Consider the following 15747-nt stretch of genomic DNA (forward strand, 5'->3'; position numbering starts at 1 on the left):
TGGCCAGTCCCACCCTTGTCAAGCCCTTCCAGGCAGGGGGCGTAGCCTCAGATCCCCTGGCCTGGTGCCAGGGCAGGGGGCGAGGCCTGAGTTCCCCTGATCCAGCACTGGGGGTGCACCTTGAGATCCCCTGTCAAGCCCCGCTGGGTGGGGGGCACGGCCTGAGATCCCCTGTCAAGCCCAGCCAGGCAGAGGGGCACATCCTCAGGTCCCCAGGCCCAGTGCTGGGGCAGGGGTTGTGGCCTGAGGTCCCCCGTCAAGCCCTGCTGGGCGGGGGGTGCGGTCTGAGGTCCCCCGGCCTGGTGCTGGGGTGGGGGACATGGCCTGAAGTCCCCTGTCAAACCCCACCTGGTGGGGGGTGCGACCTGAGGTCCCCAAGCCTGGCACTGGGGCGAGGGGAGCAGCCTGAGGTCCCCTAGCCCAGCACCAGGATGGGAAGCGCACCTTGAGGTCCCCCATCAAGCCCCACCAAGCAGGGGGCATGGCCTCAGGTCCCCTGGCCTGACGGGGGGCATGGCCTGAGGACCCCTGTCAAGCCCTGCCGGTTGGGGGGCACAGCCTGAGGTCCCCTGTCAAGCCCTGCCAGCTGGTGGATGCAGCCTGAAGTCCCCTGTCAAGCCCTACAGAGGAGGGGGAGGGCGTAGCCTCAGTTCCCTGCTGATTGCTCGTTAAGGCTCCTTATGGAGCCGAAACCGGTTTGGCTCAGTGGATAGAGTGTCGGCCTGCGGACTCAAGGGTCCCAGGTTCGATTCCATTCAAGGGCATGTACCTTGGTTGCGGGCACATTCCCAGTAGGGGGTGTGCAAGAGGCAGCTGATCGATGTTTCTCTCTCATCGATGTTTCTAACTCTCTATCCCTCTCTCTTCCTCTCTGTAAAAAATCAATAAAATATATTTTTAAAAAAAGACTCCTTATGGGAACTTGGCTTCAGCTGTGGGTGCAGCCATCTTTGTAATGGAGTGATGGTCAATTAGCATATTCCCTCTTTATTAGATAGGATTAGAGGCCCAGTGGATGAATTCAAGCACCAGTGTGTTCCCTCAGCCTGGCCTGTGGGATTGGGCTGAACCAGCTCTCCGACATTCCCTGAGGGGTCCTGGATTGCAAGAGGGTGCAGGCCAGGCCAAGGGACCCCACTGGTGCATGATCAGGGCCAGGGAAATACGCAGGAGGTAGGCCAGCTAGGGAGGGACTGCAGAAGGGCTCCAGGGAATGTCTGGCCCATCTTGCTCAGTCCCAATTGTCCCGACCCCAGCAGCAAGCTAACCTACCAGTCAGAACGTCTGCCTCCTGTAGCCAGTGCACGTCATAGCGAGCATTTGAGTGGCCTTAGCATATCATTAGCATATTAGGCTTTGATTGGTTGAACGGCTGACTGGCCAACCAGTCACTTAGCATAGTAGGCTTTTATTATACAGGATATATATAGTATATCCTATATAATGAAGAGGTGATATGCAAATTGACCCTCACACCCTCGCACAAGATGGGTGCCGCCATGCGGTCAAAGATGGCTGTCCCCGAAACCGGTTTGGCTCAGTGGATAGAGCGTTGGCCTGCGGACTGAAAGGTCCCAGGTTCGATTCCGGTCAAGGGCATGTACCTTGGTTGCAGGCACATCCCCAGTAGGGGGTGTGCAAGAGGCAGCTGATCGATGTTTCTCTCTCATTGATGTTTCTAGCTCTCTATCCCTCTCTCTTCCTCTCTGTAAAAAAAAAAAAAAAAAAAAATCAATAAAATATATTAAAAAAAAAAAAAGATGGCTGCCCCCATGTGGTCAAAGAGGGCTGCCACAAAGATGGCCGGCAGGGGAGGGCAGTTGTGGGTGATCAGGCCAGCCGGGGAGGGCAGTTAGGGGTGACCGGGCCCGCAGGGGAGGGCAGTTCGGAGGAACCAGGCCTGCAGGGGAGGGCAGTTTGGGGGGACCAGGCTTGCAGGGGAGGGCAGTTAGGGGTGACCAGGCCTGCAGGGGAGGGCAGTTGGGGGGGACCAGGCCTGCAGGGTAGGGCAGTTGGGGGTAACCAGGCATGCAAGGGAGAGCAGTTGGGGGGCCAGGCCTGCAGGGGAGGACAGTTCGGGGGGACCAGGCCAACAGGGGAGGGCAGTTAGGGGCTACCGGGCCTGCAGGGGAGAGCAGTTAGGGGCGACAGGGCTGGAATGGTAGGGCAGTTGGGGGTGACCGGGCCTGCAGGGGAGGGCAGTTGGGGGTGACCAGGCCTGCAGGGGAGGGCAGTTAGGGATGACCAGGTCGGCAGGGAAGGGCAGTTGGGGGCGACCAGATCTGCAGGGGAGGGCAGTTGTGGGGGACCAGGCTAGCAGTGGAGGGCAGTTTGGGGTCAATTGGGCCAGCAGGGGAGCAGTTAGGTATCAATCAGGCTTGCAGGGGAGTGGTTAGGGGGTGATCAGGCTGGCAGGCAGGTAAGCGGTTGGGAGCCACTAGTCCCGGATTGTGAGAGGGATAACCAAGTGCCGGTTTAGGCCCACAGGGATCGGGCCTAAACTGGCAGTTGGACGTCCTCCAAGGTTTCCCAGATTGGAGAGGGTGCAAGCTGGGCTGAGGGACACCCCCCGCCCCCCCCCCCCCCCCCCCGCCGCACATGAATTTCGTGCACCGGGCCTCTATATATATAAAAGCCTAAGCAATCATCCGACTGGTAGCTATGACATGCAATGACCACCAGGACCGGGTGACACACCCAGAACCAGAGATGAGGGAGTCCGATTCTGGGGTGCATCACCCGAGAGCGGTGCTCTTGCAACCTGAGACCCCTCAGGCGATGTCAGAGAGCCAGTTTTGGCCAGATTCCCACAGGCCAGGCCGAGGGACTCCACCAGTGCATGAATCCATGCACCAGGTCTCTAGTTAAGATGATAATGCCTTGTAAAGAGTTTGGAAGTGTTCGCCCCTTTTGAAATTTTTGGAATAGTTTAAGGATAGATGCTATTTCTTCTTTGAATGATTGGTAAAATTTGCATATGAAGCCATTCAATCCAGGACTTTTGTTTGCTGGGAGTTTTTAAAAATTATTATTAAGTTTCAGTTTCTTTAGTTGTTATGGGTACATTCAATTTTTGGATTCTTCCTGATTCAGTTTGGAAGATTGTATGTGTCTAGGAATTGTTCATTTCACCCAAGTTGTTCAACTTGGCATACAGCTATTGACAGGTAGTATTTTCTTAAAATCCTTTCTATTTCTATGATGGCAGTTGTTACTTCTCTTTCATTTCTGATTTCATTTACTTGGGTCCTATTTCTTTCTTGATAAGTCTGATTAAAGCTGCATCAATCTTGTTTATCTTTTCAAAGAACCTACTTTTGGTTTCATTCTTATGTGTATGGTCTTCTTAGATTCTGTGTCATTTATTTCCACTCTGGTCTTTATTATTTCCTTCCTTATGCTTACTCTGGACTTTTCTTGTTCTTTTTCTAGTTCTTTTAGATGTAGGATTAATTTGAGATTTTTCTAGCTTTTTGAGGAAGGTATGTAAAGCTATGAACATCCTCAGATTTGGGTTGTTGTGTGTTCATTTTCCTTTATTTCTAGGTAATTTTTTGTTTCTTCTTTGATCTCCTTGGTAACCCCATTCACTGTTAATAACATGCTATTAGACCCCCTGTGTTTGAATGTTCTTTTTATTATAGTTTCTAGTTTCATGCCATTGTGATCCAAGTTGCTTAACATGATTTCAATCTTTTTGAATTTGTTAAGACTTATTTTGTGTTCTAACATGTGGTCTACCTTTGAGAATGTTCCATATCCATTTGATTATGTATATTCTGCTGCTTTGTGATGAAATGTTCTGTAAATATTAAATACATCTGATCTAGTGTGTCCTTTAAAGTTGATATTTCCTTGTTATTTTGTCTGGAAGAGCTATCCAAAGATGTCATTGGGGGGCAAAAGTCTCCCAGTATGACTATACTGCTGTTGATCTCTCCCTTTAAGTACAGCTAGAATTTTTAAAAATACTTAGGTGCTCCTATATTGGGTACATATATGTTTACATATATGTGGTATGTCCTCTTGTTGTATCAAACCGTTCAGTATTATGTTGTGACCTTCTTTGTCTCGTTATGCCCTTTCTTTTGAAGTCTATTTTCTCAGATATGAGTACATATTGCTACTCCAGCTTGCTTTTTGTTTGTTTTTCATGCAATATTTTTTCTATTCCTTCACTTTTAGTCTGGGTGAATTTTTTGTTCTGAGGTGGGTCTTCTTGTAGACAGCACATATATGGGTTATGTTTTCCCATCCATTCAACTACCATGTATTTTTTGATGGGAGCCTTTAACTTGTTTACATTTAAGATTATTGCTAGGTATTTATTGCCATTTCTTGCAATGCTGGTTTGGTAGTACTTAACTCCTTTAGCCTTTTTTTTTTTCTTTTTTGGTCTGGGAAGCTCTTTATTTCACCTTCAATTTTAAATGATAGCCTTGCTGAATAGGGTAGTCTTGGTCTCAGGCCCTTGCTTTTCATTACTTTGAATATTTCATGACAATCCTTTCTGGCCTGAAGTTTTTCTAATGAAAAATCATCTGACAGGCTTCTAGGTAACTGTTTTTTTACTTGCTGCCTTTAAGATTACTTCTTTGTCTTTAAACTTTACCATTTTAATATCTATGTATCTTGATGTGCATTTCTTTGGGTTCATCTTGATTTGTAGTCTCTCTGCTTCCTGAACTTGTGTCACTTTTTCCTTCACCAGGTTATGGAAATCTCTCATTTCTTCAAACACGTTTTTTATCTCTTGCTCAATTTCTTTTCAATCTGTTACCCCTATGATGCAGATATTGTTGTTTCATGTTGTCCCAAAGTTCCCTTTCAACTATCGTTTTTTAAAATTCTTTTGTTGCTCTGATTGGGTGTTTTTCCTATTGTGTCTACCACATTACTGATTCTATCCTCTGTTTCATCCAGCCTACTTTCAATTCCTTCCAGTGTATTCTTGCTGTCAGATATTCTTCATTTGTGACTGGCTCTTATACATGGTATCTCCTTTATCATACTGGTGTAATTCTCACTAAGTTCCTTCTAGTTCATATTAAGTTGCATGTGGTTCTAAGTTCCTTGGGCATTCTTATAACAACTACATTGAACTCTATGTCTGATAAACTGCATGCCTCCATTAAATTTAATCTTTTTTTTTCATTTGGTGTTTCTTTGTACACTTTAGTTGTCTCTTATGTTTGTTTCTATGTATTAAATAGAACTTGTATGACTCCCCGTCTTTGTGTGGTGTCCTTGGGTTATAAGTATCCTGTGGGATACAGTGGTGAAGTCTCCTTGATCTTCTGAGCTGGATGCTCTAGTAATGTCCCTTATGTGGGTTACTTGGGCTCCCTAATGTAACTAGGTTTTGATTGTTTTTGTCCCATTTGTGGGCAAGATCTCTCCTCAGGCTGGCTGACTGTGAGGCTTAACCCCAAACACATCATGTGAGCTATTGTACAGGTGTTGATGGGACAAAACAAAACGTAACAAGAAACAAAACAAAATCAAACAAAAGGACCAAACAATAACCACAAAAGAAAAAATATTAGGAGAACAAGAATAATAAAAAATGATGGGGAGTGAAAAGGGAAAGAAAAAATAATATGAAAGGAAAAAGAAAAAAATAAAAAAAAATGGTAAAAAGAAGAAAAAATTACAAAAAGGAAAAATAAGAGAATGAAAGAGAAAGATAAAAATAAAGTCAGAAAAGGAAAGAGAACAAGATATAAAAGAATAACAAAGTTATAAAAAAGAAAAAATAAAGAATACAGTGGTTAAAAAAGTATAGTTCATCTTGGCAGTTTTGTGCTTGCTGGGATCTCCCTTTGTATCTTGTTCTTATGTTGTCTGAGGCTTACTGTTTTGTGTGCCAATTCTGGACCTTCTGGGAGGTACTATGATGCTAGCCACTTTCAGAAGCTGTCCATATTTGGCTCTCGGCAACCCCTTGAAGCTTCAAGTGATCTAGATCGTGGCTGCCACCACTGGGCATGGCTATGCAGAGGGGCCAAGCTGTGCTCCAATGCTGGCTTTATAGCGGCCCAGAGCCCAGGGGTGAGTCAGCAAATGAACCAAGGCACCTTGGGATCTGCCTCTGCCAACCTCCACCTGCTAGCCAGTTGTCAAACTTAGTCACTGAAAAGGCTGTTGGCAGAATCAGGAAGATGGACCTCTGGATCGCCTCTGAAGGGTAGGTGTTATTCAGACTTCAGGGAAGATGTTGGCTATGTTCCCCCATCCCTGAGCTGCACATCTGACTCTGTCCTAGAATATTTCCCTGACCTTGTAGGGAGGCTGGTGGGGTCTGCCAGAAGTTGGGAGCTCTCCTGTGAGGGGGAAGTGCCAGTCATGTTCCTGAGAAAGTGGGAGTAATGGCCCTGCCCCAAAGCTAGTCACTGATGCCCCAAATGTGCCCAGACCCTTAGGCTGGCCTGTGTTGCCACCACCTCAGCAAGGGATTGAGATGCAGAGTAAGGTGAGCAGGATTCTAGAAAGTGGGACAAGCTGTATCCTGGAGGGCGGGCTAATTGCCTTTCCCTAGGCTGCTGCTACTGGAAGTGGCTTGTGCCTCTCAGAAAAAATGGCTGCTGTGTTATCAGGGGGAGGCAATGTTGACTGAGCACAGGTATCTTGAAAGTTGCATTCCCTTGTCTCTTCCCATTACCTCCCACCCCAGACTCTCCTCAGGCAACTCGAGTCTGCACTGTCTTCCCTCTGCCAAACTAAAGGGTAAGTGGGCAAACCAAAATCCTGTGCTCTGGCTGTCTTGAGGTGGTTTCTACCATTCCTTGTTTAAAGGTCTCTTCTTCAGCTAGTCTTCAGTTTGTAATTTAGGGTGAATGTTCCCCAATTTAGTTTTATTTCCAGTTTGATCAGAGAAGAGTTGTAAGAAAGATCCACCCACTCCACTGGCATTGAAAAGTCTCAATACCTTACAGTTTATAAATATTCATAATATAGAGTTTGAAGGAAAAACATTTTTAACTATTATTTTAAGGACTCATATTTTGGGCATTTCATTGGAGGTAAAAGTACACTGTTGCTAGGAAAAAAACATTTTTTTTAGGAAAGTTCTTATATGGCTTCAATCAAAGCTAATTATCAATTTCTTAAGCTGGATTTTGAAATTGCCAGTTTAAAACCTAAAATTATTAAAATGTCAATGCTCTTACAGTCACTATGAGAAATAAATTCAGTTTCTATAGTCAGAAAAGTCTATTGATAAATCATAATATAAAATCTAAGAACTCACTATATTTTTTTTTAAATATATTTTATTGATTTTTTACAGAGAGGAAGAGAGAGGGATAGAGAGTTAGAAACATCGATGAGAGAGAAACATCGATCAGCTGCCTCTTGCACACCCCCTACTGGGGATGTGCCCACAACCAAGGTACATGCCCTTGACCGGAATCGAACCTGGGACCCTTGAGTCCAAAGGCTGACGCTCTATCCACTGAGCCAAACCGGTTTCGGCACTATATTTCAACATTAACCCTTTGCACTCGCTTTTTTCTTGATTCCTTTATTCTAATGCTAACCGTGTCGAGTCACACTCAACATCCGAGTGCAAAAGGTTAAAGTCATGCCAGGAAATAAAGTCATGTATAAACAGAAAACAGACTGTTTTTGTAACAGTTTTTTAAAAATCTCATTGTAAAAGAAACTTCTGGAGCAGAAATTGATTATTCTTAAGGCATTAAGGCAATGAGTTGAGCTAAGTGGGATTGTGGGTAGTAGGAAATAAAATGGAGTAATAAATTAATAAGATAATATTTGTCATGGAACTTAAAAACTAATCCTATCTAATAAAGAGGGAATAAGCTAATTGACCCTCACACTGTTGCAAAGATGGCGGTGCCCATAGCCAATAAGGAGGGAATATGCTAATTGCCCTACCCTCAAAGATGGTGGTGCCCACAGCCAATAAGGAGGGAATATGCTAATTGACTACCCTGTCTTCAAAGACAGCAGCACCCACAGCCACAAGATGGTGGCGCCCAGTACCCTCAGCTCCACCGGGGCACCTGCCTCTGGAGTCCCCCAGTCCTCTCAGCCCCCCAGCTGCCCAGGGCCGGCCTGAGGCACAGGTAACCAGGGCCAGCCGAGGCTTGCACTACCAGCAGTGGCAGCATCAGAGGTGTGATGGGGCGTTGCCTTTCCCTGATCGCCGGGTCGCCTCCTGCTCCTGAGGGCTCCCGGACTGTGAGGGGGGCAGGCCGGGCTGAGGGACGCCCCCTTCAGTGCATGAATTTTCAAGCACTGGGCCTCTAGTAAAAATACATAATTGTCAGATGAAAGAATTCCAGTGGCAGGAAGAGGTCCCCATAACTTCTGGCTGTAGAAACTAGTGGGGACTATGGCTGAGTGAGATGGAGGGCTGCTGGAATTCCAGGCAGTTCCTCTTGAAGGGCTCATGCAAGGACTTACAGGGACTCACTGGGTCTGAGCTCCAGTGAGTTCCAGTGCTGGGGCAGCAATTTGAAAGGAGCCAGGGACATACAGGGAGAAAGTGAATTGTGTGACTTCAAGGCAAGTGCTGGAGGAGCAGTTTTCTCACAGACAGAAGTGCTGGCACAAGCCATTGTTTCCTGGCTGAGCCTTTCCCACAGAGCCACCAGCAGGAGCTTTATGGGAGTCTCCATCAACCTAACACTGTCTGCCCTGGTGATTTCCTGAGATCCTTCCCTACCCAACTTGTGGGCCTAACCAAGCCCTTTCCAGTGGCTTTTTCATACAAGTGGCCTGTCTTGGCTCATGCTGATTTTTCTACAATATCCCACACGAGCAGCATCAGGCCTCAGCGTGCCCTGTACTTCTTGCTAAGTGACACTAGGCCAGGCACTAGCAGCAGCCAGCCTTGGCTCGCAGCTTGGCCTATACTGGGCACCTCCAAGCCCAATACAAGTAGCAGCCATCTGCAAATCGCTTTGTGGTCCCAGGCAGAGCACATGTAATGACTGACTTTGGCCTACACCTTGAGGGAGGCCCCAGAGGCAGCACACCCGGTGGACAACTTCAGACCACAACGAATCACCACCCACCACCTCCACAGAGATACACTCAAGGAAAGTATTCAGCAAGAACCTGAGCTCCACTGAAGTAAGTCCTGCTCTGTTGGGTTGGCCTCTGAACAACTGATCCTCCACAGTGGTCATCATGGCCAGTCGTCACAGCTGATTGGCCTGGGAGTAAATCCCTCCAAATGACATGCCAACAGCAATTAAGGCTCAACTACAACAGGATATAAGCTGTGTGTACACAGCCCACACAGCCTGAGGGTGAGGGGTCAAGGGGTGTATATATATGTGTGTGTGTGTGTGTGTGTGTGTGTGTGTGTGTGTTTGGGGGCGGGGGGGAGTGGCACAGAGCACCTGAAGCACCCAGCTGACCTGGAAGGCTGCGCCAGTGGGCCCTACAGGACACGTACTTACAAGGCCACTCTGCCAAGACTTGGAAATATAACAGCTGTGCATAATACATAGAAACAAATACAGGAAAACAGTCAGAATGAGGATACAAAGAAACATGACCCAAATAAAAGAACAGAATAAAAATCCAGATAAAGAACTGAACAAAATGGAGACAAGCAATCTACTAGAGACAGAATTCCAAACACTGCTAATAAGGATGCTCAATGAACTTAGAGGAAGGGTAAAGAAACTTAGTGAAAACTTCAACAGAGATAGGAAATAAAAACGAAGAAAGAAAACAAAAAAGAACCAGTCAAAAATGAAATGAATGCAGAAGCAGAGGATCATATAAATGAAAACAGTCAATCAGAACAATAAAAAGAAAACAGAATCTAAAAAATGAGGATGTTGTAAGGAACCTCTGGGACAACTTCAAGCATAACAACATGTGCATTAGGGGGGTGCTGGAAGGAAAAGAGACAGAGCAAAAAATTGAAAACTTCTTTGAAAAAATGACAGAAAACATCCTTAACCTGGTGAAGGAAATACACATACAAGCCCAAGAAGCAGAGAGAGATCCAAAGAAGATGAACCCAAAGAAGTCCACACCAAGAAACTTGATAATTAAAATGGCAAAGGTTAAATAAAGACAGAGAGACTCTTAAACGCCACAAGAGAAAAAAGTTACCTACAAGGGAATTCCTATAAGACTGCCAGCTGATTTCTCAACAGAACCTTTTCTGGACAGAAGGGATGGTATGAAATATTCAAAATGATGAAAAGTAAGGATGAACAGCCAAGATTATACTATCCAACAAAGCTATCATTTAGAATCAAAGGAGAGATAAAGAGCTTCCCAACGAGAAAAAACTAGCATAGTAAATCACTACCAAACCAGTATTACAAACAATGTTAGCCTACTTTAAGAGAAAAAAGACAAAAAATATGAATAAAATGGCAATAAATACATATTTATTAACAATTACTTTAAATGCAAATGGATCAAATGCTCCAATCAAAAGACATACAATGGTTGAATGGATAACAAGATCCTAAAATATGTCGTCAATAAGAGACTCACTTCAGATCAAAAGACACATGACAGTAAAGGAATGGAAAAGATATTTTATGAAAATGGTAATGAAAAAAAAATGCTGGGGTAGTCATACTTACACCTGATAAAATAGACTTTAAAATAAAGTCTATAACCAGAAACATAGAAGGACCCAGCAATTCCACTTCTGGGCATTTATCCCCCCAAAAAAACAAAACACTGAATAGAAAAGACTTATGTATCCATATGTTCATTGCAGCATTATTTACAATAGCCAAGATATGGAAGAAACCTAAGTGTCCATCAATAGATGAATGGATAAAGAAATTATGACTATATACAATGGAACATGATTGAGTCATAAAAGAGAATGAAATCTTATCATCTGCAACCACATGGATGAATCTAGAGGGTATTGTGCTCAGTAAAATAAGACATATGATTTCACTTATATGTGGAACCTAAAAAACAAATGAACAAACAGAACAGAAACAGAGTGCCTGACTGAACAGTCGACCATTTGGTCAACTGCTTGACCAGTTGCTATGACGCACACTGACCATCAGGGAGCAGTAGGTTAGCTTGCCGCTGGGGCCCAGCCAATAGGGACTGGGTGAGAGGGCCAGACACGTCCTGGAGTCCTCCCGCCAGCCAGCCAACCTCCTGTGGTTCCTCCCCAGCCAGCTGGCCCCCATCGGCCCTAATCTGCCCCGATCACCAGCCAGGCCAAGGGACCACACCCGTGCATGAATTCGTGCACTGGGCCTCTAGTAGTCAATAATATTGTAATAACTATATATGGTATCAGATGGGTACTTGATCTATCTGGGTGATCACTTCATAGGTTATATCTAATCATGTGAATGTATAAAATAATATACATCAACTGTAATTTTAAAAAATTGTTTTAAAAAGGAAAAACTAAAAAAAAAAAGTTAATTTTGCTTTAATGTAGGGATGAAACATATCTCCTAGTACAGCAGTTGCCAATGGTGATCTGTGGACCACTGGTGGTCTGTGAGGTCTGAAAGGTTGGTGACTGCTGTCCTACTGTAGGTGGGGGAATTGAAGGAGGAGATGAAGATTTATCCATTATTATTTAGAGGGCTCAAAGATAGTCTTAAAAATCTATTTTTCAATATTAATTATTGGTACTGTTATAATAATCTACTCATTATTTAACAGGAAAGGATTAAAGGGAAGACTAGATAATATAGGCATGCCATTTATACAGCTTTGCTAATTTCATACGCTCCAAGTCTGTTCCCCACTGATCACTGGGAGAAGGTACTGGACAAAGGCAATTTGGACACATGCCCAGTAAGGTCTCAGTGATATAGGAAGGTGCTTTCCCATCAATCACACTTGGGAACAGGTAATTGGCCAGAATAGGCATGGCCACTGCAGGTTAAATATAAAACCTAAATATTTAAACTTCTGAACAAAGGGAATTCACTTTGGCTCTCTTGGCTCTTGCCTCTCCCGTTTGCCTGTGCTCCTGTGACTCCTGTTGCAGGGGCACACTCCCCAGCATTCTCCCATGTGGCTCGTGGCTCACAGCCATGTGGGATCCACACAATGGACAGAATCTGGACTGAATGTAATGGACCCAGCTCCAACATGAAAGTGACACTTTGGGGTTCCTTTTGGCTCTAGTGGAACCCCAGCAGCACCTTTCTTAGGACTGGCTGAAGGGCCATGAGAATTCATAACCCAAGAAATATAATTCCTTGCCAATAAAACCTATTCATTTTCCTGTATGAATCTTAGAAAATTCTTTTTCTAAAGATATTATAAGACTCCACTCCCATGATCAAGGGAGGAATTTGATTCTCTGGAAAAAATTTTTTCTCTAGCGCATCTTTTCTTTCCTTTTTTTTTTTTTTTTTAAGAACTATGTTTTAGCTTTTTTTACTTTTTAAAACTCACACAAAGATATGTTTTTATTGATTTTTAGAGAGAGAGGAAGCGTGAGAGAGGGAAACACTGATGTGAGAGTATGCCTCCCATATGTGCCCCAACCAGAAATCAAACTGGCAACCTAGATATGTGCCCTGACCATGAATTGAACCCAAAACATTTTGATGTATGGGATGACACTCCAACCAACTGAGCCACCTGGCCAGGGCTATTTTAGCTTTTTAGCTAAAATACCCATCAACCAGAAATCTTTTACATTAACCTTTTTAACCTATAAAAATACCATGCAAACAAAGTACAAAATATATCAATATAGAATGAAAATACCCATTTTATGCATTTTTATTTAATAAATAACTTCAGTAAACAGCATTGTAAAAAGTGAACTGTTAAAATTAAAAGACACTTAAAATAAGAATGTGACCAGTATGAAACAAAATGGGCAACTCAAACAGTGACGAGTAAATGTACAGTGGTCTGTTATACAGCACTAACTGAAAGTATGACTGGCACAGTGATAGCTGTTGCTTAAGCCACAGTACAACTTCACATGTTCATTAAAAAGGCAAATTTACAGCTACTAATTAAAGTACTAATTAAAAAAGTCTTACCTCAAAGTTGTAAATACGTTAAATGATTAGAAGTGGTGATAAAAAGCACCAGGCTTTAAACAAAATAAAAGAACCCAAAAGTTACCAATTCAAAAAATACTATGTAAATTAAGGCCTTTAGGTAAATAATGATAAATTAAGTGCTTTTTGCAGAAAAATTTCCAATATTTTTATCCAAGGCTTGAATTTATAGAGAGAAGGCATGAAAGTTCCAAGAATTAAGTAATTCTTAAAATGGCACACAGATTTTCAGGCTGTTTTTCCCCATCCTAACTGACATTTTCCCATGGCCTTTGTATATCAAACGTTTCAAAAACTATTTTATACAACTAACTCCTAATATATTCATTCATCTTTCAGATATGTCATCAATCATGTCTAATAGGAAAATAGCAAAATAAATTTAAAATAATTTCTAAGCCAGCTAGTAAGATGATTACTTTCGGGGTTTTTTATAACTGAAAACTGACATATCTGTAAAGTTAAAAATCAATTTGAATACTTGATTAAAAGAAACTCTCAGCATACTCACTACTTTAACTACTGTCCTTTCAATCATTCTAGAAATAGCACTTAATCAAATAAGAGCTTGATTTCAATAGTCCAGGAAGAAAAGGTAAAAAAGGCACAATGTGACCTTAGCTGACAAGGATAACCATCCTGTCTCAAGTATTACGTCAGTCCCTGGCATTGATTATATTATTTTCAAAATAACAAAAAACATTTTTTAATTATACATATTATACAGTTTCAAAACCTACACGAGTAAAATCCATGGAGACAATTCCCTAAAGCTACCTTCCTCTGTGACTATGAAATTCGCTATTTTGCATTCAATGTTGTAAAATTGGTATAGGTAGTGCTCATTTTCCCTCATACTTCGGATTGACAACAGTTGTCACGGCACTCTTATAAATAGGATTTTCACCCTAAAAAAAAAAAAGTGAGAAAAATGATCAGTTACTCTACTAAAATCATGTGATATTATTTTATAAAACAATATAAGCTATAAGGTCAATATAAGGTCATTTTCAGAAGTTGTTTCCATTTTATTAATCCAAATAGCACATGAAATTTTTAAAAAACGTACAAATAAAAGTTTATGCAAATATGTAAAGTGAAAACTTGGCTCTACAGATCTAAAGGTGTACCTAGGAACTGGCATTATTTCATTCCTGAGTCCATTCTTTACTGGAGTGGACTGGAGAATGTCCTCCATAGTAGAGAATGTGTTGGTATGGTTTCTCTTTTAGTAGTTTTGAATGCCTTTTTAAAGAAAGAATTAACTCTTTTGCCATCAACAGCCTAATTCCTAACCATTTATTGTATACAGAAGGTGCTTGATAATTAATAGGAGTCCTTGGCTTTAATTTTTGTGAGGAAGGGGAATTGTTCTCCTGAGGTTATTCCAAAAGTGTTACTGATTTAGAGTCCTGGGGTACGGTTGTCAGTGTCACTGAGGGTGCTGAGCCTCCACCAAGTCACCACATTGCCAAATTTGCTTAGAATGTTAACAAACATAATTACCATTCCTAAGAAAATAATTGTCATTCTTCAATATTGTACTGGTGAAGTGTCTTAATTTTATTGCAATAGTATATTTTAATAAGGAGTAATGAAATTAAGTCTAGTAAACAAGTCAAAGCCATAAATACAAAAGATCTTTCAAGATCCAAAAATATGTTTAGTGATGTTTTAAGCAGAAAAATAACTAAGAAAAAAATGTAAAAAAAAAAAAAACCCAAAAAAAAGAAGAAAAACATTCATGATGGCCAGGGCAGCTCAGGTTAAGAAAAATAAAAAGGAAAATAATGTACAATCTCACACTACCGTTTTCTTAAGAAAGTCTCATGCTATCTGATACATTCAAATATCTGCTATATATAGCAAGCATTCTTTTTTCTCCTGTTCTTATAAACTGAAGTAGACTTGAAAGCCGAGAAATACAGGCAAATAATTCTCTATCAGAGAAAATTACAACAGACATTTCACAATGGAGATAGGAAATTGGAATCTCACAACTACATTCTTAACAAGTTATAAAGCACAAATAAGTTACACTTATCTTCCTATCTGCATGTAATACTACCCATTCTTTCAAATATGCTGGGAAAATAAATAACCATTTACTTAAGTTTATCCTATATAATAAAAGCTTAATATGCTAAGTGTCAGGTCAACCAATCAAAGCATAATATGCTAATGATATGCTAAGGCCACTCAACCGCTTGCTATGATGTGCACTGACCACCAGGGGGCACAGTCAACTGGTCAACCAGTTGCTATGACGTGCACTGACCACCAGGGGGCAGACTGTTGACTGGTTGACCAGTCGCTATGACGTGCACAGACCACCAGGGGGCAGACATTTCGACTGGCAGGTTAGCTTGCTGCTAGGGTCCAGTTGATCAGGACTGAGCAAGACAGGCCGGGCACGCCCTAGAGCCTCCCTGCAGTCCTTCCCGGGGCCCCGATAGTGCACTGGTGGGGTCCCTCAGCCTGGCCTGTACCCTCTCGTAATCCGGGACCCCTCAGGGGATGTTGGAGAGCCGGTTTCAGCCCAATCCCACAGTCCAGGCTGAGGGACCCCACTGGTGCACTGGGACTCTAGTTTAAAATAAGTGCATTAGGTAAATCTAATATTTAATACTTAAGAATTGTAAAGGAGGTTCAAAATCAAAACAAAACAAAAAAATGCAGGAAACAAAAAACAAAAGAGGAAAAAACACTTGTTGTTACTGATGAGCCCAAA

General features: G+C 42.6%; 1 protein-coding gene across 2 annotated transcripts in view; it reads right to left on the minus strand.

Annotated features, from left to right (window-relative positions):
- Positions 1-12697: 12697 nt before the first annotated feature.
- The window catches only part of ITGB1 (integrin subunit beta 1), a 64163-nt gene continuing 61113 nt past the window's right edge, over positions 12698-15747 (minus strand). The window contains exon 16 of one of the 2 annotated variants that reach the window (XM_054716620.1): positions 12698-13924. In XM_054716620.1, coding sequence (XP_054572595.1) covers positions 13859-13924 — 66 coding nt within the window. In that variant the 3' untranslated portion in view covers positions 12698-13858. The remainder of the gene's footprint in view (positions 13925-15747) is intronic. The other variant, XM_054716619.1, reaches the window with a different exon arrangement.

The sequence above is a fragment of the Eptesicus fuscus genome, chromosome 5 (genome assembly GCF_027574615.1).
Source record: "Eptesicus fuscus isolate TK198812 chromosome 5, DD_ASM_mEF_20220401, whole genome shotgun sequence".
Classification (NCBI taxonomy): Eukaryota; Metazoa; Chordata; class Mammalia; order Chiroptera; family Vespertilionidae; genus Eptesicus; species Eptesicus fuscus.